The sequence below is a fragment of the Choloepus didactylus genome, chromosome 19 (genome assembly GCF_015220235.1).
Source record: "Choloepus didactylus isolate mChoDid1 chromosome 19, mChoDid1.pri, whole genome shotgun sequence".
In the NCBI taxonomy this organism is placed as follows: Eukaryota; Metazoa; Chordata; class Mammalia; order Pilosa; family Megalonychidae; genus Choloepus; species Choloepus didactylus.
Genome location: NC_051325.1, coordinates 40,907,037 through 40,933,305, shown reverse-complemented (window position 1 = coordinate 40,933,305; position 26,269 = coordinate 40,907,037). Strand labels below are relative to the sequence as shown.

General features: G+C 38.0%; 1 protein-coding gene across 3 annotated transcripts in view; it reads left to right on the top strand.

Moving 5' to 3' along the window:
* The first annotated feature begins 3,747 nt into the window (after positions 1–3,747).
* Positions 3,748–26,269, top strand: part of RBL1 (RB transcriptional corepressor like 1) — a 74,160-nt gene continuing 51,638 nt past the window's right edge. For all 3 annotated transcript variants that reach the window (XM_037812402.1, XM_037812401.1, XM_037812403.1), the window contains exons 1-11: positions 3,748–4,200; positions 8,430–8,563; positions 14,428–14,628; positions 15,022–15,086; positions 15,191–15,319; positions 15,430–15,590; positions 17,384–17,433; positions 18,024–18,210; positions 19,735–19,901; positions 25,135–25,247; positions 25,441–25,544. In XM_037812402.1, coding sequence (XP_037668330.1) covers positions 4,045–4,200; positions 8,430–8,563; positions 14,428–14,628; positions 15,022–15,086; positions 15,191–15,319; positions 15,430–15,590; positions 17,384–17,433; positions 18,024–18,210; positions 19,735–19,901; positions 25,135–25,247; positions 25,441–25,544 — 1,467 coding nt within the window. In that variant the 5' untranslated portion in view covers positions 3,748–4,044. The remainder of the gene's footprint in view (positions 4,201–8,429; positions 8,564–14,427; positions 14,629–15,021; positions 15,087–15,190; positions 15,320–15,429; positions 15,591–17,383; positions 17,434–18,023; positions 18,211–19,734; positions 19,902–25,134; positions 25,248–25,440; positions 25,545–26,269) is intronic.

Genomic DNA, 26,269 nt, shown 5'->3' with positions numbered 1-26,269 from the left:
GAGAAACACTGCTTAAATCTGATTTCATAAGAGAATTCAAGAGTATTTTCCTTTTATCTTGGCCTCATTTTCAAGTTAACAATTCAGTTCAGGACAGTCTGAGAATTACATGGCAAAAGGAAAAGCCATCGAAGCTAGTGATTGATTCAGTGAAGGGTGTGACAGATCAGGTGACTCAAAAGATAGATGAAAATGGGAGGTTTACACACGGGATATAACCTACTGAAAATCCAAAGTTAGAACACAGATCTAGTCCCAAAGAGAAGAAAAAGGGTATAATGTTTTTCAATTTTTATCTGTTTAGAGGATGACCCTTGAGAGCTGTTTCTTTTGTTCTCAGATCATCTTCAACAATGCCCCTCAGTTCAAGTCTGAATGATCCAAAAGTCATGGCAAAGGAAGAATCAGTTTCTTGTACGTAGCAAGCATTCAGTAAAAATTTGTGAAATGAAGAATTGAAGTTTTAAGGACTTAGTGAATGCATAAAATGGGAAAAGGATCAGGAGAATCAAATTCAGTAGAGAAGAAACGGGCTCTAGTACACAGACGGCAAGTCACTGAAAACCATACTACTGAAGAGATGAAAAAGGGGGCAATGAGTCTCTGGTTTCCTTTATTGGTTTACAGCTCCTGAGAGCTGTTTCCTTTTATCTTGGTTTCTTTTCAAGGTCAGTATCACTCTTTGCAGTTCAGATCTGGATAAAAAGAGATTGATCAGTTATAGAAAAGGCAAAGAACTTAAAGCTTCTCATTTCTTGTGAGCTTGTCTAGGACAAGCTATGAAAGTCAGGACCATGACATAGGCTTACTTTTACCCCATTTTTCCTCAAAAAATTTCGGACCATGATGTTTGCATTTGACAGACTCAGTGATATTTCTCAGTAGTTGTTCCAAACCTTTACCACTTTATACTCCCTACTGCATGTTGCTCCATTTTCCATTCAGCAGAACACCTACAGGTCCAGCTTAATCTAGGTGTAAGGTGATGACCTTCCAAACAAGAGCCATGAAGTAGGCCAGGTTCTCAATTCCCAGTTTGGCCACCTTCTCCAGGACCAGCTACATTAGTTATCTCTTCTTTTTATCTTCAGTCTCTCTCTGTCTTGTCCTGCCCCTGATTGTTAACTTTCTTGAATTTCCCCTATCCTAGAAAATACCTTTCCTTTACCTCCACCAAACTTCTTAAAGAGTTTTTACTTCCTACTTCAACTTTCTGATGATCCTCTCGTTAGCTCCTCAACCACAGTAATCTGGTTTCCACTCCTATGCTAAGGAAAACTGCAGAGATCACCAAAAACACACCAATGACAATATGAGGTCTTTGAATTCTGCATTTTATTTGCATTCTCTGCAGAGGTGGACTCTATGGATACTTCTTTCCTGGCCTCTAAGATACCGCTTCTTGTTTTTTATACCTCTATGGCCTAATCTCTAATTTTCCTCACTCATCAAACTCTGCCCATCCCATAAATGTTGGTGTTCCTAAGGGTTCTATACTTCGGTCTCTTATCATGCCAATACATTCCCTGAATGATATAAACCTGCTCCTTTGGCTTCAGGTACCACTGAAGATTCCCAAATCCTTATGTCCAGGCTCTCACTCCTAGAGTTCTCTGCTGAGATGGAAGCTCTCTTAAATAAGCACAGTAGGTTAAATAGAAAAAAAAATGAGCCACTACAGGAAAACCTTCATCCACCTCACCTTTACTGATCCTAACATTTCTTTGCTGACTATACTCACACCAGGAAGGGGCAAGTTAGGAAAAGAAATGATAACCCTTTACAGGGCCCTTGGCACTGCCCATAACAAACTCTCTAAGTAAAATTCACAGGAGATTCTCTGTGCAGATAGTGTGTCAACATCCCCTCCAGAGAATAATGAAATGGACCTGAATTCAGCTGCAGCAGTAGCTTCTAGAAGGAAGCAGAGTTGGAGATACCACAATTTGTTTGAGTTTGGAGGGAGGGGTCAGAGCTTTTATTCATTTGGGACCTGGCTTGCAGCTGGTTCCCAAGTCCCACTCCTCTCCATGTATGGAGAACATAGATTGATAAATTGCCGGAAGAGAGGAGCTACCTTCCATGACCCAACAGCCTCCACTTAAAACTTTCTGCAAGCATCTCAAACTCAACAGCTCCAGAACTGATGTCATCCCTCTGCTTGTGCTCCCATCCCAAGTTACAGCATAACCTTTACCCTCTTAGCCCACACGGAAACCTGTGTAATTGGGGACTCCTCCCTCTCCAGTAGTGGCCCCTCCAGTTCTAGGCTAGAGACTTCTCTCCAAGCTGCTCCTTCCTGTGCTGGACCCACCATCTCCTGCCTGAACTTTTGTATTGGCTCCCCAGAAGAAGCCTCCCTACCTCCAATCTCTGCTCATCCAATCCATGTGTCATACTGTAGCCAAATGGATCTGTCCAAAACACAGCTTGATCATTACCACCCTGCTTTATAACTTTGGCTCCCTGAGGATAATGTCCAGGCTCTCAGAGGGGCATATGAGGTCCTTCACAACCTACCTTGACTCATCTTCCATTTTTGTCTCTGGTGACTCCTTTCCATCATCCAAGCAATAATGTAATTTTTAAAGCAACTGCGCCGAGTACTGCGTGCCTACTATGTATCAGGCACTAATAGAAACATTGGAATACATTGGTGAAAATGAAAGGAAGGTCCCTGCTCTCATGCAACTTACATTTTAGTAGGAAGAGCCTGTCAATAAACAAATAACAGAATTCCAGATAGTAATAAGGTTCTATGAAGACAATGTAACAGGTTTTTGGGGGGTAGGGTCAGCTACCGTAGATACAGTGCTCAGGGATGGCCTGAGAATGTGACAGTTAGTTGAACTTGAATGATGAGCAGAAACCAGACAAGCAAATGATCAGCATATGAGAAATGCCTTGAGGCTAGAACTAGCTTGGCAGCTTGGCATCAAGGGTCCAAAAAAGAGCAGTGGGGCTCGACTTTATACCTTGGGGGACAATGCACTAGATGAGGCTAGGCCAAACCACATAGGACATCATAGAACATGGAAAGGAGTTCAGATATTATTTTAAGGGCAAAGAGAATCCATTGAAAGATTCTGAGCTAAGAATCTAAGCTAAGGAGTGACACGCTCTGATTTGCCTTTTATAAACATCAGTCTGGCTCTTCCTGGGGAGGAGTTTTGATGGAGCAGAAGGGTAAACTGCGAGTTCCTTGTCTTCAATTGTAGATTCAGGCCGTTCCTGAGCCTGGAATGACTGTCTTTACTTGGAAAATTTTCAGAGTCCAGAGAGCTGAGAAGGGGCCCCCTTACCGCAGTTGTCATCTGAGACCTAGCGTCATTCAGCGATTAGGATGAGCTGGGGAGGTGTCCCCTAACAAACCTGCCTCACCAGCTCTGTGATAGAACTCAGGGCACATTCATTCACTCATACAACAGACCACTCCCTGGGCGCTGAAGACACTGAGGAGAATCCGACGAGGCCCCCAGCCATCGGGGGCCACTTTTCTCTGTTCCCGCCTCCATCCCCTAACTCAAGGGGCGAGTCTCAGAGGCAAACTATACTTGGCTCCCCGGGATATCGATAAAGCCAGGGCCGATGGGCTAACGAGAGAGTACGATTTTTCTCACCAAGGCCAATTCGCAATAGACAGCCCAGTCTTGCTGGAGCCAAGGAGCCGTGGAAGGGAGGGCGGCGCCACCGGCTTCGGGGCAGAACACATACTACAGCGCCCAGCAGCCTCTGCGTGCTGGCCGCGGATCCCTCCGCTCCATTTTTGCCCTGCCGGCTAGATCCTCCGCTGCCCCTCAAGGGCCAACGACAGGTTTTCCCAGGGTTCCAAGTCCGTCTTCTTATCACATTTCCAGAAAGGAATAGCTGGGAGCACAAGAGAAGAAAAGGACTTTTTTGGGGAAAAGCGGAGGCAGGTGACGAAGCGAAGCTCCGAGGTCGCCGATTTTCGCGCGCTTTGGCGCGGGTGGTTGTGGGTAGTGCGTCTGGGTGGGAGAAAAGAGCCGGGGCCCTCTGGCCGCGCAGTCGTCGGAGGCTGAGGAGATGTTCGAAGACGTGTCCCACACGGAGGGAGCGGCGGTGGTCGCAGCGGCCCGGGAGGCGCTGCAGACCTTGTGCCAGGAGCTGAATCTGGACGAGGGGAGTGCGGCCGAAGCCCTGGACGACTTCATCACCATCCAGGGCAACTACAGCCTAGAGGTGAGCGGCCGCAGGTGGGGCGGCTGGACCCGAATCCTCGGCGTAGCGGGCGAGCGGCCAGACCCCACCCTTGCCGTGCCCCGCCCTACCCCATCCGGACCCCTATCCTGTGGGGTGGGGGGTGGGGGGTCTCCCCACTGAGAAGGCTCGCTGCCTACCGGGGCTCCAAGGGATGCGGAGCTGGAAGGGCGGATGTGGATCGGTCACTCCACCCTTTTTTTTGAAGCGGGAAACTGAAGCCTAGGAAAGGAGGGGCTTGTCCAAGGTCATACGCCGGTTAGGGGTCCCCCAAACTTCCAGATCAGACTTTCTTCAGCCTCGCCAACCGCCACAGACTGCCTTAAAAACAAGCAAGTAGGAAAATGGTTAACACCAAAATGACTTACATGCCAAGACACTGCGCGGCACTTTAAATATGTCATCTTAGTTCTGTCATAACCCTTGAACTCGTTCTGTGATCCCCATTCTACAGATGAGGAAGATGAGCCCCAAGGAAGTTAAATAACTTGCCCAAGGTAACGTGGTGGAGCCAGACTCCGGAGTCTGAGCCATTTAACCTCTCCACCCTTTTGCCTCATTGGGGTTGCTCTCTTTGTAGCCTGCACTGTACAGTGGTTTGATCACAGCCAGTGTGCATTCAGTGCTTACCGCTCAGCCTCAGGTTCCTCCTCTATCAAATGGGAATAAAAGTACCCAGCTCATTTGGTTGGAGGGGAGAGTAGATGAGATTATCCTGATGTTGAGCACAGTGGCTCTGAAAAAAAATAAGTTTCAGCTATCATTATTAGATTTTTCCCCAAACATTTTTGCATTTAGTCCTGACAGCAACCCTGTGAATGTGGTAGGACAGTATTATACCTACTTTTCAGATACTATTATCAAGGTCCAGAGGATTGTTTTGCTCCTGGTCATTCTACTGTTAAGCCGTTAAGACTTTGGGGCCCAGTGTAGGAATAGAATTGTGATGGAATGTATTTCAGCATAGTACTCAGTGGCTTTATATTCAAGGCTGTCATGATCCAAGGGAGCTGGACCCATGTACAGGCGACTGGGTGAGTGAAATAATTGTTTTAGAGTTGGAAATTTGGAGTTGAATGTACTATGTCTATATATGAGGAAAAAGTACTTGGGAGGCATCTGTTGTATGTCTTCTGGTTAGGACTGAATAAAGGACAGTGATCTGCATCCATGGGTGGCATATCTGGAAAGCAAAGGGAAGAAAAAGACAGGAAGATTATGAACTATGACCTCTTAATTGAGAAGAGGTTGACTTTTGAAAGCCTAAGAAAGCATTTCTGATATCCCAGATCCTCAGTTGATCTCTCATTAAATACGAATTTGCTGAGTATCAACCTTGGTCAAGGCACTAAACTAGGTACCTCTTTCAGATGCTTGAATACGCCATGCTTGTTTGTTTCTACTTTTGTGCCTGGAACCCTTCCCTTCACCCCTCCATCCCTGGGAAGATTAAAGAGCTAAATCTCCAGTTAAGCATAGTTGATCAGGACATCTTAAATGTTTGATTTAGAAAGCTCAGGTGCATATATTGAGATTTCGTTTGGTGTTTATTCTATCCAGAGTGGTGTTTTCCTCGTTTTTTTCCTAAGGTTTTTGGTGAAAGGCATTTGGAGTAGACAGTTTCATATATCTTGGCTGCTTCCTAAGAGCTCTTCTCTCCATCAGCTATCCCTTTCCAGTCTGACAAGCTCCCTCTTACATTTTTGGTGATTTACCATTTACCAGTTTTAAATCTCCCTCTGTGAAGCCTTCCTTGGCCTCCAGTGAAAATCAGTTACTCACCATACTATATTCTCCCATAACATCTTAATTCCTGTTTTATAGCATATTTCTCACCAATTATAGATAACAGTGTATATTTCTCATTATTCTAGAATATCAAAACATAATTCCAGTACTTATATTTTCTCTGTCTTACTAAGTAAGTGTTTTCATCCAGTAGCCTGTATTCAAAGGCCCTATAATACTTGGATGCTATTCCCAAACCATTTGTTAACTAAGCCTTCTAAAACTATTCAACCTTAAGCTTACCTGCCTCATTTAAGGCCTTGAGCAAGCTTGTGTCCCATTACTTTAGGGTAGGAACATTCAAATGGTCTCAGCTTTACTGATGTCTACCTACTTCTATCTTCCCCTTTTGGTTTATTTCAAGAAAATCTTTTAATCAATATTTTTAGCCTTCTAGAGTCTGGCCTTAAAGAGGATCTGCAGAGCAGTGAACAGGAACAATATTGTGCTGTGCTGTAAGATTTGTGTCTGTAGTTCTTAATCCTTAAACTTCACCTATATTTTAGCAATGAAGTCATAAAGTAATTCTAGCTTGGAGATATGTTACATCTAAAACAGAGAATTAAGGGTTGAATTCCCAAATGTCATCTTTATTGTAGCATTGAAATTAAGATGTGCTTTTGTGCATTGAAGGAAATTATCAAGAAAGTAAAAAGACAGCCTACCTAATGGGAGAAAATAGTTTCAAACCACATATGGGATAAGGACTTAATATCCAGAATATATAAAGAACTCCGACTACTCAACAACAAAAAGACAACTCAATTAAAAATGGGCAAAGGACTTAAATAGACCTTTCTCCAAAGAAGATATACAAATGGCCAGTAAACACATGGAAAGAATCTCAATGTCATTAGCCATTAGGGAAATGCAAATCAAGATCACCCAAGATACCGTCTCACATGCACAAAGATGGCTATTATTTTATTTTAAAAAAACAACAAAATAACAAGTGTTGGAGAGGATGCAGAGAAACTGACACTCCATTGTGTTGTTGGTGGAAATGTAAAATGGTGTGGCCACTGTAGAAAGCAATATGGCAGTTCCTCAAAAAGTTAAATATAGAATTAGCATATGACCCAGCAATTCCACTTCTAGGTATATATCCAAAGAGACCTGAAACAGGATATCAAACAGATAATTGTATGTCAGTGTTTCTAGCAGCATTATTCACAATAACCAAAACTGAAAACAACCTAAGTGTCTGTCAACAGAAGAATGAATAAACAAAATGTAGTTTATTCACACAATAGAATATTATTCAGCCCTAAGAAAGAATTAAATTATGAGACATTATGTGCAGTGAAATAAGAAAGGCACAAAGGACAAAAATTGAATGATAGCACTTATAAGAAATGATATAGAAATGACAAATTTGTAGATACAGAAAGCGGATTAGAAGTGGGGAAGAAAGTAGAAAGGAGAATGTTTGTTAAAATAAAAAAAGAAGAGCTAATGCTGTGAGCAGCTGGGGCTCAGTTCCCTTGTGGATTATTTCAAAGACTGAGTAGAAAGCATATTAGTATTCCCCTAAGGGACAAGGCAGCTGGAGTACTTGTCCAGCATTTCCTGTCACCCATTAATTGAGAACAGTCTCACAGGATGTTAACTTCATAGTATTTCCAGCCTATCTTATGAACAGATCAAATAATGCTTTCTTTGCCAGAAAATTTTTTCGAGTAAAGAGATGGTTGAAGTTCAGGGAAATGTCTGCAGTTGACCTCCAGGGTGGCAGAGAGGATGTGGACCAAGCATGAAAAATGTCTGCCTCACCCACACTGTTGCGTTTGGTCATACCAACCCGTATCAGCAATTATTCAGTTGTGGATGCATATATTATAAATTACAGGTTCAATATAGCCACAAAACTTCACAATACTCTGAATCAAAAAAGAAAAAGATATCTGCTAAGATGGAGAGTCATACTTTCTATTTTACACGTGTTTGGGGGTAAATTAGTCTCCAAATTTTTACCTCATAAAAATGACAGTCTTTTTTTATGTTGTGCTCTTTCCTTTCTCTGTCAAATTAGTTAAAAAACAAAACAACAACAACAACAACAAAAAACTAAAATGGTAGAAAGGAACTTCAGTATCCTCAAAGCCAAAATTGAGAAAGCTGAGGCTGAGAAATTTGAGAATTCTTTCAGTAATTTTAGATTTGGGGTATAGGTCAGAAGTCTATATTGAGATTAATATTGACTTAGAGTGTTAAAATTGTAAAAACACAGGACTAAGAGTAAGGAGTTTTATACCCAGTATAGCAACTATTTTAGCTTTGTGACTTTGGGCAAGTATCTTCACTTCCCTGGCCTTTTATCCACAGAAGGAAAATTATACCAAATAAGAGCTCTTCTGGCTCTAAAATTTAAGCATCTTAACATAATAACATATCCATTTTGCTCTTTGTCTTTTGTCTGCCAGGGAGAAGTTATACACTGGTTGGCATGTTCATTATATGTTGCATGCCGCAAAAGCATTATTCCCACAGTTGGAAGAGGTGTTATGGAAGGAAATTGTGTGTCACTTACCAGAATACTGCGTTCCGCTAAATTAAGGTAAAGCACTTTGATTTTTCAAATGTTGTTTTATATATTATAAATTTAATTTTAGAATGTAATTTCTTGTTATTTTTAATCATTTTGATTTCATTCAGTCCTGGCTCAAGTTTGTTATGACATGTATCTTTTCCAAATTTTCACATTCTTCCTCTGCCTTACTTCTTCAGATTCTGGGTTCATTCAGAGGCCTCTGTGCTAAATCTTTTTTAGCAATAAATTTTTTTCATTACAGATTTTTTTCTTATCTGGAAATAATTTAAAGCTTACAGAAAAGTTGCAAAAATACGAAAAATACAAAGAACACCCATAGAGCCTTTACCCAGATTCACCTGTTATTAGCATTTTACCCCATTGGCTTTATATTTGGTCTTTTTCCTTTAAATATATAGATCTTTTTCTCTTAAATATTTTTTTCAGTCATTTCAAAGTAAGTAGCATACGTTATAAATCTTTGCCCCAAATACTTCAATGTGTATTTCCTTAAATAACTATAATATAGTTATCAACTTCTTCAAATTTAGTATTATTTAAATAATTGTATCTAATCTACCATCTATATTCTATTTTTTTTTCAATTGATCCAATAATGTCCTTTATAGAATTTTTTCTTTGAGTACAATTTCTAATCTAGGACCAAATACTGTATTCACTTATCATATCTCTTTAGTCTCTTTTAACCGGGAACATTTCTGCAGCCTTTCTTAGTCTTGACTGACATTCATATTTTTCAAAAATATAGTCCATAACTATCCCGCCCACTTTTAACATAGATTGTTGTCATTTTGGATTTGTCTGATGTTTCCTTATGATTAGATGCAGGTTATACATTTCTGGATGGAAATCTTCAAAGTGATATTGTATCCTCAAGATATCATACCTGGAGGCACATGATATCCATCTGCCTCTCATTGGTGATGTTAATTTTGATCTGATCAAGTAGTTGTCTTATTTCTCTACTGTATAATGTTTTTTCCCTTGCACCTACTAAACAATGTTTGGGTCTTAGCTACAGTTTTACTTTCTCTAGTTTCAACCATATGGAACAATTTGCCTGAGTAGGAAGGAAATGGAGTGATCCAGGTTTGGATAGGTGTGTATGTTTGTGTGTGTGTGTGTGTGTGTGTGTGTGTGTGTATACACACACACATACATACACAATGGAATATTATTCATCTATAAAAAGGAATTAAGTTCTGATAGGGCTACAATATGGATGAACCTTGAAAACAAACACAAAGCCAGACACAAAAGGACAAATATTGTTTGATCTTGTTTATATGGAAAGTCTAGAACATGCAAATTCATAGTGTTAGAAAGGGTACCAGGGTGGGGGTGGGGAATGAAGCGGCAGAGTTTCTGTTTGGGTGATGGAAAAGTTTTGGTAATGGATGGTGATGTGATGGTAGCACTGCATTGTGAATGTAATTAACACAACTGAATTTATACTTGAAAGTGGTTAAAATGGAAAATGTTATGTTGTCTGTATGTTGTCACAATAAAAATTTTTAAAAATTAAATAACTGGTCTGCCTCTTAAAAAATGCCAGTGTCACGAATTCCAAAGAAGTCTGAGGAATTGTTCCAGATTGAAGAAAACAAAAAGGAAATGACAGCTAAATGCAGTGCATGCTACTGGTTTAAGTACTGGATTGGGGAACTAAAAAATTACTATAAAGAACATTATTGGGACAATTGGTGAATTTTAAATTTAAATATTAATATGGACTGATAGTATTTTATCAATGTAAAATTTTCTGATTTTGATGGTTGTACTGTGATTATATAAGAGAATGTTTTTCTCAGAAAGTAGAAACCAACATATTTAGGAGTAAAATGTTTGCACTTTATTCTCAAATGGCTCTGAAAAACTTAAATGTGTATATATATTACATATATATAAAGAGAAAGATGATAACACAAATATGACAAGATATTAACAATTGGTGAATATTGGTGAAGCTATGTAAGTGTTCTTATACTATTTGCAACTTTTCTATAAGTTTGGCATTTCAAAATAAAAAGTTTAAATAGATGAAAGCTAATGGTTAAGTAAATTTGTGATACATGCATACAATGAAGTATTCTGCAGCTGTGAAAATCATTGAAGGGGTTTTATATGTTCTGATTAAAAGAAAAAACAGCTCCAAGGTGTATAAGAGGGAAAAAAGCAAGGTGCAGTATATAGTAAGTAGTAAGATATCATTTGAGAAGGGAAAATTGTATATTTGCAAATGCCTAAAATACCTCTGTAAGAAACTAGTAACGATGTAACCGGTTACTAAGGAAACAGTGATTGCCTTAGTGGAGAAAGCCTGGGAGGTAGGAAATGGGGAGATTTTAATCATAAATTGTTTAGTTATCTTTTAAATTTTATAACTGCAGATTACTGTGTGGATTACCTAGTTAAAAATAATACTGAATGCCCTTATGAAGCTTGTTACTGCAAGGGAAAGTCTAAGCCTACTTATAATTGTGCCTAAGAGTCCCCTAGAGAACCTCTTTATTGCTCAGATGTGGCCCTCTCTCTCTAAGCCCACGTGGCAGGTGTACTCACTGCCCTCCCCCCTATATGGGAAATGACTCCCAGGGGCGGAAATCTCTTTGACAGCCTGGGACATGACTTCTGGGGATGAGTCTGGACCTGGCATCATGGGATTGAGAAAATATTCTTGACCAGAAGGGGGAAGCGAAAAGAAACAAAATAGTTCCAGTGGCTGAGAGATTTCAAATGGAGATGAGAGGTTACTCTGGAGGGCATTCTTATGCGTTATATAGATATCCCTCTTTAGTTTTTAGTGTATTGGAATAGCTGGAGGGAAATACCTGAAACTGTTGAACTGTAGCCCAGTAGCCTTGATTTTTTGAAGGTGATTGTGTAACTACGTAGCTTACATAGTGTGACTGTGTGATTGTGAAAACCTGGTGGCTCACGCTCCCTTTATCCAGTATATGGATAGATGAGTAGGAAAATGGGGACAAAAACTAAATGAAAAACAGGGTGGGATTGGGGGGGTGGAATGTTTTAGGTGTTCTTTTTTACTTTTATTTTTATTTCTTTTGGAATATGGAAAATGTTCAAAAATTGATTCTGGTGATGAATGCACAACTGTATGATGGTACTGTGAATAACTGTACACTGGATGACTGTAGGGTAGGTGAATATACCTCAATAAAACTGTATTTAAAAAATAATACTGAAAAGAAAACCCTTACACAAAGAGTATTGTGATATGTATCTGTATAGATGCATGGATTTTGTATAGATGTAGAGACATTTTTGCATCTTTATACATCTTTTTTGCTTTCTCCTGCTTTTTTACAGAGTCTTTTAAAAGCAATTTCTGGATGAAAAGATCTGAGCATTTTTAAGGCTTTTTATTCATGTTGCCAAATTGCCTCTAGAAAGGTGAACAAATTAATACTTCTAGCACATTTCACTGTACTTTTTTGGAGTAGTATTGTGTTTTTGTTTTTTTTTAACAGCCTTATTGAGATATAATTCACATAATACACAGTTCACCCATTTAAAGTATATAATTTAATGATTTTTAGTATATTCAACAGAGTTGTGCAGTCATCACCACAGTCAATTTTAGGACATTTTCATCACCCCAAAAAGAAATCTCGTACTTTATTACGAGTACAAAACTGTGACAGAAAGTGCTTCTGGCAGCACTGTGTATCCCTCACCACTGTCTTTTTCCGGAACATTTTTATCATTCCAAACAGAAACTCATATCCATTAGGCAATATCTGCCCCTACCTCCAGTCCCTGGCAATCGCTATTCTGCAATCTTGTGTCTGAATTTACTTCTAAGTATTTCAAGTAAGAGATCATACAATATTTAGTCCTTTTGTGTCTGGCTTATTTTGCTCAATATGATGACTTTCAGGTTCATCCATATTGTAGCATGTATTAGAACATTCCTTTTAATGGCTGGATAATAATATTTCATTGTATGTATGTATACACTGTTTATCTGTTCATCTGTTGATGGACACTTGGGTTACTTCCACCTTTTGACTATTGTTAATAATGCCACTGTGAACATTGGGTGCAAATATTTGTTGAGTTCCCTGTTTTCAATTATTTGGATATATACCTTGAAGTGGGATTGCTGGGTCATATGATAATTGTATGTTGAACTTTTTGAGAAGCTGCCAAACTATTTTCCACAGTGGCTGCACCATTTTACTTTCCCACCAACAATGCATAAGGATCCCTGTTTCTCAGCATTCTCACCAATACTTATTTTCCATTTTTTTAACAGTTAATGATGTTAAGCATCTTTTCATGTGCTTAATTTGGGTAGTGTATTCTTTATAATGGAATTCTAATGAACAGAATTGTTTTGAAAACTCTGAAGTTTGCTTATTTTAGTTTGTTTTGTGTTTTAGTTTTAAAGATCACAGACATTGTTTAAATGCTAACAGTGCTAAAAGATTTATTTGTTTTCAATCACTCTGATACACTTTGTTACAGGTTAGGAGAGTCATTCTTGGGAGAGCAATGTGCACAATACTTTGATGTGGGAATGTATTAGTCAAATCTCTTGTTTATAAAAAAAAGACACCAACTCCACCTAACCTAGGGAGAAAAGAAATTTCCTGAAAGGATATTGGGTAACTGTCAAAATATTTAAAGTGGCTTGGAAATATTTAGAAACTAGGCTTGGAAAATGGCCAGGAACAAAAGGAGGCTGGCTTCACAGCCAGAAACCACACCACAGAATACATCCAGCAAGGGCACAGCTTGCATGGCCAACGGTGCTGTCCCTGGACATTGCTGCTCTGTTCGTCCCTAGAAGCCGAGTGTTGCTGTTGCTCTTGCTGTAAGAATTGACAGTTTGCTCCGTTCTCTCCATTGCCAGCTCCAGATTCAAAATCCCAAGCAGATGTGTCTGATCAAGGTTCACTGATCTGATGAATGTTATACACCTTCACCCTAATTCCCACTGAAGCTTGTCTATCTAGTGGGCAGCAAGACTTGGGGAATTCCTGAAAGGAAAGAGTTTCACTAGCAGAGCATCCAAAAAAAAAGTCCTATAAGATACTATGATTTGTGAATCAAAAACAAACAAATAAACAAAAAACCCCTCAATCTGGAAAAAAAAATGTGCTGTTTATTGATAAGAATCTTTTAAAGACCCAGTAATTCTCAGATTTCAAACAGCACGTGAGGAGTTTGAATACCTATGTCATCCATCACCTTTGCTTAAAAACATTACAATTATTCTGTAGATAATGCTAGACTATGAACAAAGTGAGCTTTGACACTGCAAGTTTTCGATCTGAGACCAGACTAACACGAGCACATAAAGATATACAAGAGGTGCAGTAGTAAACTATCAAGTAATCTTATGTACTACCTTCTTAGTTTATTTTTGGTTGTGAAGCCACATGTTGGAACTCAAAACATTTGAATTTTACTCCTAACATGTAACATTCTGCTGCTTTGTGATCAACTTTCTGAATACATCATTTAGGAGACGTCTGTGTATTTTCAAGCTAATTTTGTGAACCCATCAGTGTGTAACAGACATTTACTTTGTAGTTTATATGTAGAACGCTGTCTAGGTGTTGTAGGGAATAAAAGAAGAATAAAGTAGCCATTCTCATTCCCTGCCTTAAAGATGCTTTATGTCTACTAATTCAAAATCTATATCCCCATGGTGATCATAGGAACCAAGGTGAAGTCTTATCACTGGGGAGTGAGGTTTTTTTATAATGTTAGGCTTTTAAGTAAAGATTCTTAGTCATGAATAGAATGTTTCTTTTTTGATTGAATTATTTTTCAATCCATTATATGAACTAATTGTAAAGTTGATTTTTTCCCTGTTTTTTTGTTTTTTTTTTCTTTAGTTTAATTCAGTTTTTCAGCAAAATGAAGAAGTGGATGGACATGTCAAACCTGCCACAGGAATTTCGTGAACGTATAGAAAGGCTAGAGAGAAATTTTGAGGTGTCTACTGTAATTTTCAAAAAGTTTGAGCCAATTTTTTTAGATATATTTCAAAATCCATATGAAGAACCACCAAAGTTACCACGAAGCAGGAAGCAGAGGTGAGACCCTTAATCCTTATATAATTGACATAAGATTAAGAGACATTAACTTAAGAGAGTTTGCTTTCTGAAGTCTACTTTTTACTAGATTTATCCATCTGCAAAGAACCTAAAATTTAAAAAAATTCCATATATGCAGTTAGCCATATCTGAAAATTTCAGAGTAATACTATCAGTTATTTTTCTATGTTGTGGTTATTTTATGTAGATTAGAAAGCTAATTCATTTAAATCCATTTCATGAGCCATAGCTTATCTATTCTTTGAATGGAATTTACATGTAATTTGATTTTACTATTTGTTATTTATGTTTACTGTTTTAACTTAAATGAAAAATTTGGAGTGATAGTTAGCAAGCTAAAAAAGACAAAAAGTTTATTTTCTCCCCTTTTAGGAGGATTCCTTGCAGTGTTAAGGATCTCTTTAATTTCTGTTGGACGCTCTTTGTTTATACTAAGGGTAAGCTGCTACTTTGGGGATTTTACCTTTCTGTTGTGGGAGTTTGGTGCTATTTGATTTGAGAGGTTTCTGGTTTTTGTGTCTTTTTTTTTCTTCTTGTAAAGGTAACTTTCGTATGATTGGGGATGACTTAGTAAACTCTTATCATTTACTTCTGTGCTGCTTGGATCTTATTTTTGCCAATGCTGTCATATGCCCAAATAGACAAGACTTGCTAAATCCATCATTTAAAGGTAAGACCTTATTTATTTTTGAAAAATGAGTATCCCTTTTTTAGAAAAGGAGTTAAAAAAATTGACCATGCTTTTTTCCCCTCCTTCCTCTTCATATTCTGTCAAACTAGGCTTACCTTCTGATTTCCATACTGCTGACTTTAGGGCTTCTGAAGAGCCTCCCTGCATCATTGCTGTACTGTGTGAACTGCATGATGGACTTCTAGTAGAAGCAAAAGGAATAAAGGAGCACTACTTTAAGCCATATATTTCAAAACTCTTTGATAGGAAGGTACGGTACTTGTAATTAAATAAGATGATCAGGGATCAGTAGCAGCCGCAAAGTAAAAAGCAACGTTTTAAACAAATTCTCAAAATTATAGGACTCAGGATCAAAATTCCCAGTTTCAGTCTCTGCTATTATGCAGATTTGTCCTTTGATTTTGTGTGATGTGAGAAGCTGAGCTTAATCTAACTTTACTGAAAAATACTGAAAAATGTGATACACTTATTGTCAGGGTCAACCGTAAATGCACTACTGGGCAATTATAGGAGATACTAATAAAGAATTATGAAGAACAGAATGTCAGAGTGAGCCTCATAAAGAATTATGAAAACTAGGACATCAGAATAAGCTTAATGTAACCACCGATACAAATTGAATAACTGCTGTCTGTTTACTAAAAGTAGGATGTATAACAACTGTGGCTTTAATTCCATGTAAGTAAAGAAGAAAATCCACTATACTTTTGTACTCATTTGAGGGACTGCATGCATTCTGTATTTTTTTTCCCCTTGGCTCAGTAGTAAACCTAGCTGTTTCTATATTTATGAATTGTTGTGTTCTTTTGGGTCTCAATTTATTATTTGTCCAGCATTGAGCCTTTTAATCCAGCTGGGCCTTGAACTTTCTCTTTGGTAAAAGGGAGATTTGATTAGGTCATCACTGTTGGCCCCACTTGATAAAATGTCGTAAGATTTTTCTTTAGGCATGAAATCTTCCCAAAATGGTTTCTTCTTTTCTTACACAAATTTCTGGATTTAGTACTGTCTTTCTTCAAAGGTATTATGGCTTCTTGTCAGTATGATGACAGTCTCCAGCAAAGTAAACTTTTAAAGGAACCCAGGTATTATGTTCGTCATGTTCTACAGAGGCAGCATAGTAATAGCCCCTGGGTGCAATGACCATATGTCCTGGTTTGCCTGGATTATTTGGATTTTGACTGTTGCCATGGCGTAATTATTAATAGCACCTCCTTTACTCCTCAGAAATATCCTGGTTTGGATTATGGTCCCTCCTGCCCATGGGCAACAGATGTTTTGTTTAGTTGCCTAGGGTATTATTTATTTATTTATTTATTTATTTTCATTTAAAAATTTGTATCAAGACCTTTTATATGAAAACATTTAAAAATCAGAAGATATGACAATACTGGGTTGGAATTTCTACAGGGTAACTGTTGGCAAGCTAAATCATGGCCACCTCTTTTTAGAATGGGAACAGCAAACATTGGTAACAGTGTAGGTTTCCTTTCTTGTAGACAGTAGCTGTATTCCCTTGGAATCTTTTGCTTGCCTGACATATAAAAATAATCATTCAATAAATGTTGATTTCCCTTCTCCATAGACCAGTGTTTAATAATGGGCAACTTTCATTAGAATCACTTGGGGACATTTGCTAAATATGCCACCTCAGCTCAGGCCTATTGATTCCGAATCCTTGGTGGTGAGGACCATCAATCTACATTTTTAACAAGTTGCCATGAGTGATTATAATGACACTAAATTTTGTAAATCACTACCATAGACTTACATCAGAGTACTTTAAAACTTTTAAATGTTTTTAAAAACATTTTATTTACATGCTAAGTAGGTTTTACTGGTCTGAGATAAACACTTTAATAATTCTGGTGTGTGGGTGTGTGTGTATGTGTGTGTGTGTGTAACTACCAATGTGAAAATTCAGATAAATTTTGCATTTTTCTTTGTGGTCATATGCTTTTAATTATATTGTTATATATATTATAATTACATTATATATATAATAGTAATATGCAGTGTCCCAAAATGACTTTTTTCCCCCAGATTTTAAAAGGAGAATGCCTCTTGGATCTTTCCAATTTTACTGATAATAGGTAAGTATGTAGCACTAACAGTATCTGTCGTATTATAGGTTGTCAATAATGATTTGTTGAAATTCAGTAAGTGAAACTTTATACAGGGTAACTCCTCTAAATTCAAATTACCTCTTCTTTAGTGGCTTTGAATGGGTGTTGTCACTAAGCCTTGATGGCTTCAAGTATATTTAAAACAACCACTCTCCTGAGAAACTCCTAAACTGACCCAGTGCTTTCTGTATTTGATTTTATATACTTTCATTAATCAAATGTTGGCAAATTCAGAATGCACATATTTCAAAGCTATTATTATTTCCCTAATGATCAGATGTATTCCCTTCCTTATTAATTACATTCAACTAGTTTTTAGATTAAGTATATATTCTCTTTCACTCACTATTCAAATTGTGATTTATTGCTGTACATGAGAATGTTAAGAATGTCCATAATAAGACAGGAACCCCTGATATTGTCAGGTGGGCAGAGTTAATAAAAACTAGAAGTAGTCAGTTTTTCCAGGTTGTGGACTCTAAATCTGTGTTCAAGTCAAGATAATCTATTGTGTAATTTAGTTTTATCCTAGCAGTTTAAAATAGTTCTCTTTGCAGCAAAGCAGTGAACAAGGAGTATGAAGAGTATGTTCTAACTGTTGGTGATTTTGATGAGAGGATCTTTTTGGGAGCAGATGCAGAAGAGGAAATTGGAACTCCTCGAAAGTTCACCGGTGATACCCCATTAGGGAAAGTGACAGCACGGACTAATGTGGAATGTAACCTTCAACAACACTTTGAAAAAGTAATACAACCTAGCCTGGCCTCAGTCTTGAATCTTCTTTCTCTCTGTATATGTGATTCTACTAACAAAAGAAGCATCTTTCAAGTTAAATCTTGAGTTTCTTCTACTAATCCATATTTCCCATGAAAACCTTAAAAGGTAACTTTTAAAACTATAGCATTTGGTATTTTTACCTCATTTCTTGCTATTATTCATATTTTGGAAACAGTCCCAACATGCCTGAATTTCTCATTAGAGTATAAGTTTTTTGACATGGAGAAGAATTTATGCTTTCTTACAATTTTATCTTTTGGTCAACTTAGCCTCTGTTCTGTTGCTTTAAAGTTTAGTTTGCTTTTCTACTCATGCCACACTGTGTGCTCTTCCCTAACTTCAGTCATATAACTCTGTCATATAACTCTGGACTTGATTGTTAATGGCCAAAGCCTAATTCTGTGTTTCTGTGTGAAATGGGTTATAGGATGATGTCTAATGGAAGATACACTGATCTAGAAGGTAGAAAACCTAAGTTTTAGTCCAAGCTCTGTTATTAACTTTGTCATATTAAGTTTTTTTTCTACTTATGTAAAATGAAAATATGTATACCTTGTATTTCAAATGAGTGTTGTGAAGATAAAATGAGATAATGCTTTGAAAAATTGTTATTCAAATGTAAGTAAGGATGCTATGGCTTCATAAAAATTTGTTGTGGGTAACCTGAAGAGGGGAAATAGTAACCTACCATTAAATATGAATAGAGAAGATAGTATCTGTACTGAATTAAATATATATTGAGGGGAAAGGTAACTTTTTATTTTTAAATACTTTCAAACTTATAGGACAGTTACAAAAATAATTCCCCTCTCCCCCTGACCCCTACCCCTGGTAACATGTATTCTACTTTGTGCCTCTGTGAGTTTGCATATGCTCCAGTATTTTCTTTGTGGTTATCAACGGGCTTAAATTCAACATCCTAAATCTATAACAATCTAATTTGTTCTTATACCAACTTAACTTCAGTAGCATACATAAACTATATTCCTGTATCCCTCTGTCTCCCTACCTTTGTGTAGTTCTTGTCACAAATTACATATTTATACATTATAAAACCAAATCCATTGATTTATCATTACATTTTGTGCATTTGCCTTTTAGATCCTGTGGGAAGTAAAAAGTGGAGTTACAAACCAAAATTACAATAGTACTGGCATTTATATTTACCCATGTCATTACCCTTAATGGGGATCCTTATTTCTTTGTATGGCTTTGATCTCTTGTCTGTTTTCCTTCCCTTTCAACCCGCAGAACTCTCTTTAGCATCTCTTGTAGGGTCAGTCTAGTGAGGATGAACCTTGTCGACTTTCCTTTATCTGGGAATGTCTTAATCTCTCCCTCATTTTTGAAATTCAGTCTGGCCTGATATAGAATTTTTGGTTGGCAGTTTTTTTGTTTGTTTGTTTGTTTGTTTGTTTTTGCTTTCAGCAGTTTAAAAATGGCATCCAGGAATGTAATTTTTTAATCTCAGAGATTTTTCTTTTCTGACAGAAAAGATCATTTGCACCTTCTACCCCACTGACTGGACGGAAATATTTACGAGAAAAAGAAGCAGTAATTACTCCTGTTGCATCAGCAACCCAAAGTGTGAGCCGGTTACAAGGTATTGTGGCTGGACTGAAAAATGCACCAAGTGAACAACTTATAAATATCTTTGAGTAAGTACAATACTGTTATTTTTCTGGATGTCTCTTTTAAATTAGATTCTTTTTCTATTCTATTTTTGGTGTATTCAGAATTCTTGAAATAGTGGGTATGCATCTGGCAAGTTTTACTATACCATTTTAATCACAAAGTATGTTGGCCAAAAACAAGCTGGAAGTACCTATTAAAGATTGTATATAAATGTTATTTCATAGGATTATAGACTCTCAAGGTTAAATATATCTTAAAGATCATTTAGTTCAGACATGCCACTCTTGTAACTACCCCTAAGTTATGCATTTATGTTTTTCTTTTTGCATTGGCTTTAAATGGATTCAATCTAAGTGTTTATCAAATGAGGGACTGATCACATATTGATGATGCATCTGTAAAATAGCATTTTATGCAACTTTCAAAAAAATAAAGATGGTAGAATGAAGCCAGATCAGAGAACCTTCTTTCCTAATACCTTATGAATAAGAGAAATGTAAAAAACAGCAAAATATTTACCAGCAGCAATCAAATAAGGGTAGGAATGTGATCTCCTGCCATAAACTTCCATAGTGGTGGTCAAGAAAGGCAGTGGAACGTTCTGGTACACCTAATCCCAAGAAGTACTGGAGAAAGAGAATCTGTTGATAAAATCTTGAGGATGCTCGTTAATACCCCTGATTTGAAGAGAAACAAATGAGGTGAGTAGGCAGATGGGTAAAAGTAATAAAACCTCCCCAAGTTTTAAGTCCTATATATCACCATCAGGAATTCAGCAGAATTATCAAAAAATGCCAGGGTCTGCCATTTTCCAAGGTTCCATGCTGACTTAAAAGAGAGATCTTCACAGAACTAGAAGATATCCCTGACAGGTGTAGTGAATCCTGGAATGGGAACATTTAACCAAGTCTCAGAAGAAAAAGCAAAGCCCTGGTTCTCCAGGATTGAACATAGCACCAGGGAATTTTCCCTATTCCCCAAACCTTGAAACTACAGAAAAGAGGACAGAACACTTCCTAACCTCAGGCATAGCTCAGAAAATAAGGAAGGGGAGGGAGGAAGGGAGGAAGGGAAGAAGGGAGGGAGGTAGGAAAACAATCATCTCAAGAGTCACACCTTTACGTATAGAAGAACTTGATAGGAACATAAATTGTTTTTGCCATGTCTGCTACCTACCTCTCTGCACGTGATTGTGGTCTGTTTGAACATGGGATAGGGATTTCAAGTTATTTGGCTTTAGGCAAATCACTTTTTTTCACAGTCTTGGATTTATTTGTCAGTTGTAAATGAAGACCTGTAGTTTGCATTTGAATAATAGAAAGGTCACTGAGTTAACTGCACAGAGTTAAGTGCCTCCCTTTGCAGTGCTTTTTTTTTCTGTTTATTCCTTTGTCTTTGATAAGAACAAGATGTAGTTTATTGTTCCAGCACACACATACACACACACACTCTCTCTCTCTCTCTCTCTCTCACTCACTCTCTCTCTCTCTCTCTCTCTCCCCCCCCCCTCTCTCTATATTTTTTTTAAACATGGCCACATCATCTTTCTAATATTACATATATATTTTTTGTCTTCATTTCTGGTTTATTTCACTTAACATACTGTCATAAAGGTCCATTCACCTAATTGCACACCTGAAACTTCATTCCTTCTTGTAGTCGCTCAATATTCCATTGTGTGTATACACCAGAGTTTGCCATTCTGTTCATCAGTCGATGTACCCTTAGGCCACCTCCATCCACTGCAAATCGTGAATACTACCACCATAAACCCCACTGTGCAAATGTCCATTCATGTCCCTTTTCTCCATTCTTTTAAGGATATACTCAATAACAGGGTTGCAGGACCATATGGCAACCCCATATTTAGCTTCCTGTGGAACCATCACACTGCCCTCCAGATGGACTGCACCATTCTGCTTTCCCACCAACAGTGATTAGGTCCATCATTCTCCACATTTTCTCCAGCGCTTGTATCCCTCTGTTTACTTTTTACAACAGTTTTCTTCACACATTATATATTCCCTCCTAAGTAAACAATTAATGGTTCCTGGTATAATTACATAGTTATGAATTTACCACCACAATCTATATGAGGACATTTCCATTTGCTCCGCAAAGAGGAAGAGAAGAAAAAAGAAAAAATGACAACTAAAAAAAAAAAAAATTTAAAATAAAATAAAATATAATAAAAAGGTCAGACACCACCACCAATACCAAGAATCCTATACCCCTCCCTTATATCGCCCTCTTAGAGACATTTAGCTTTGGTATACTGCCTTTGTTGCAATTAATGGAAGCATATTGCAACATTACTGTTAACTGTGGACTCTAGTTTGCATTGATTGTATTTTTTGCCCAATACCATCCCATTTTTAACACCTTGCAATGTTGACATTCATTTGTTTTCCTCATGTAAAAACATTCTTATATTTGTAAATTTAATCACAATCATTGACCTTTCTAGGTTTCACTAAGTTATACAGTCCCAGTCTTTATCTTCTATCTTTCCTTCTGGTGTCGTACATACCCCTAACCTTCCTCTTTTGACCGTACTCACAGTCATCTTTGTTCAGTGTACTTACGGTATTGTGTTACCATCACACAGCATTGTGCTATCCTTTCTGGAGCTAAACAATCAATCCTTGAATTCTATACTCTTTCAGTATCAAATACCTGATTCTATCCTCTTTCTATCTCCTGATATCTTCACTTCTATAATCTTCTCCAAATCTCTCTCTCCTGTCTTTTCCTACCTGTCTATAGCACTCCCTTTAGTATTTCTTATAGAGGAGGTCTCCTGTTCACGAACTCTCTCAGAGTCTATTTATCTGAAAATATTTTAAACTCTCCCTCATTTTTGAAGGACAGTTTTGCCAGATATAGGATTCTTGGTTGGCAGTTTTCTCTTTCAGTATCTTGACTATATCATATCACTGCCTTCTCACCTCCATGGTTTCTGCTGAGAGATCTGCACTTAAGTCTTTTTGAGTTTCCCTTGTATGTGATGGATTGCTTTTCTCTTGCTGCTTTCAGAATTCTCTCTTTGTCTTTGACATTTGAAAATCTGATTAGTGTCTTGGAGTGGGTCTATTTGGATCAGTTCTGCTTAGAGTGCACTTAACTTGTTGGACCTGTAATTTTATGTCTTTCATAACAGTTGGCAAATTTTCACTGATTATTTTCTCTATTAGTCTTTCTGCCCCTTTTCCCTTCACTTCTCCTTCTCGGACAACTATAACATGTATATTCATCTGCTGCATGTTGTCATTCAGTTTCCTGAGACCCTGCTTATATTTTTCCTTTTTCCCTATCTGTTCTTTTGTGTGTAGGATTTCAGATGTCCTGTCCTTTGGTTCACTAATCCTTTCTTCCACCTCTCCAAGTCTGCTGTTGTATGTCTCCATTGTGTTTTTCATCTCTTCTGTTGGGCCATTCATTCCCATAAGTTCTGCCATCTGTTTTTCAAGTTACGAATTCTTCCTTATGGTCACCCAGTGTCTTCTTTATATCCTTCATCTCTTTTGTCACATTTTCTTGCAACTCATTGATTTTAGATTTGTTTGAATATTTTTAATTAGTTGTTTCAACTCCTGAATCTCAGTTGAGGTGCTATTTTCTTCCTTTGACTGAGCCATATCTTCATGTTTCCTGGTGTGGCTCATGATTTTTTGCTGTCTTGGCATCTGATTTTCTTGATTAGTTTATTCTGTAGGTTGTTTTCTCTCTTTTGCCTAGAGTTTTCTTGTTGATCTCTATCTTTTCTTTGTTTCTCTTGCTGGCCAGTTGTCAGATTGGATCTGCCTCCCAATCTTCCCCCCCAAAATCAGGCAACCACTGTGGTCTACTACAGGGAATGGGCACCCCAGCAAGTTCACTGTATGTGTGGTAATACAAATCTGTTGGCTTCCAGTGGTGCTCTGTTTTCTGCTGGCCAGCACGACCTGGGTTTGTTTTAGACCCTTGCTTTAACAGTTGGGTCTTCCATATTTTTCAGCCAAAACAGGGCCAGGTTTTCATATAGGGCATGTAGACCAGCTCCTGTGGTCCTAAGAAAGGGTCTGGAGCATCTTTTTAAAAGTGTTTCAATTCCCTTGCACCTCAGGGCTGTCCAGCAGATGGTGCTGTTCTGCAATTTAATCGTTCTCAGAGGCTGCTTTGCCTCGGAGCACAGGTTTTATCTACCCAGGTGAGCTGGAACTGTGGGATTTGTATGCTCTTACTTTGCCAGCCAAAATCTGGCACAATGTGTGACTCCACCTGTCGCAAAGTACTCCCTCATCTGACCCAGTATTCCAGCTGTCCCCGAGGCAAGTAAACAGCTGCCAGCTGCTGCTTTCCTCAAGGGTGGGGGAAGGACTTTCAGACCCAGGACTGGGAATGGTCTCTGTCCATGTTTTCTCAGTCTCTTTGTCCCTCACTGACCTGGGCCTAGAAATGTCCTCCCCTGTTCCCTGGGTCTTCGAATGGTGGGGGTATGTCTCACTGCTGTGAGAGATTTATAGTCTGTGTCCCTGGTGGGAGGGGTCCTGTCTGCTGATTCTGTGCCTTTCCCCCACTGAGGCCAAGTAAGGGGAAAGGGAGAGTACCAGCTGGTCTGGGATGGAAGATTCCTACCTGATATTTCTTTTCTTTCTTCAATTTGGCATTTGTAGGGTCTTTCTGCAGTCTATATCCTCCTCCAGAGTTTCAAACAATTCAGAATTGTCCCTTTTTTCATTGACTCTCTGGAGAGAAGTTTTCAGTAGCTGTTTATGTCACCATGTTAATGACATCACTCCCATATATATTTTTCTTAAGTCAGGTATATTGAAGTATAATTTTTGTGCAATAAGTCACCCTTTTTAGCATACAGTTGTATGAGATTTGACAAATATATACTGTAGTGTAACCACCACAATCAAGACATGGAATAGTATGTCATCCCCAAAATTTGTGCTTCTTTGTAGTCAACCCCTCCCCCAACCTTTGGCTACCACTGATACGTTATCTGTCCCTATAGTTTTGCTTTTTCTAAAATATCCTATAAATAAAAGCATGACACAGAGGACATTTAACTCCTCTGATGTTGAAATTCCAAGACAGTATGCAAGGTGCTGCTTTAGACTTGTTTGAAATATGCTTTGTTTCCATTTATGAGCTTACATGTGAAAATTGAACTTTGGCCACTAAAAACCAAAGTAATTCTTGGAAGAAAAAAATGTTCTAGTCTGTTTTTTTTCTCCTGGTAATTGTGTTAAACCTTGTATTTTGTAGGTCTTGTATGCGTAATCCTACAGAAAATATTATGAAAATAGTGAAAGGAATAGGAGAGACTTTCTGCCAACACTACACTCAGTCAACAGATGAACAGCCAGGATCTCATATAGGTAAGAAGAGAAAACTAAAGTTGGCACAGCATCGAAAGTAGATAGATTGTCCTCACCAAAAAAGTAGAATTTACATTTGCTTTTTCCTTCCCTGCTATTCTTACTACAACAGATTCAAGTTTATATCAGTTTTGTTCCTTAGTCCTTAATAGCTAAATTTCATTAGCATGTTTTCCCTTTCTTTCCCCTACAGACTTTGCTGTCAACAGACTAAAACTTGCAGAAATTTTGTATTATAAAATATTAGAATCTATAATGGTTCAGGAAACACGAAGACTTCATGGAATGGACATGTCAGTAAGTAGACCTACTCTCCCAGCCACTGGCAAGGTCCAAAAGTCCTAAGTTTGGAGGCCATGTTTTGAGAGCTCTATAGTACATTGCAGGGGTGAGCAGTCTCTGGTAAACATGGTCTGTTAGTTGACCTTAGTTGATTTTGGCACATCCAGAGCTAGCCACCTCTAGACAGAAATATGAAATATTTAAAATTTGTCTTTGGCAAACCATCAGCCTCCTTTCCCTTCAGGACCTTTTTTGTCCTTTATTCCCAGCTAGCTAATAATGAATCTTCCCAACTATTCAACCAACTGATAAAGTATTTGCCCATGCCTCCCAGGGATTTTGGATTAGAAAATGGTGGTGATTAAAAAAAAAAAAAAAAAATTGCTTCATTATCTTTGAACATCTGAACAAGTCTAACCATATTCTCCAATAGATTTGTTAGTTTCCTCTCTTCTTTTCCTTCCCCCTCTTGCAGTCCTTCTCGGAGTCCTCTGACCTTATATTCTAATAAGAACAGGTTGATATCTAGGGCTGCTACATAACTGTTAAAATGAAATTTCTCTATTTTCACCCCAGAAATTTTCTTCATCACTCTTCTGTGTTGGTGCCTCTTTTTCTTGGATCTTTTGTATCCCCTTTCATGGTTTATCCTAACATTTTGATGGATCTGTGTAAGTGCCTCTTTCCTGGATCTTTTGTATCCCCTTTCATGGTTTATCCTAACATTTTGATGGAGTACA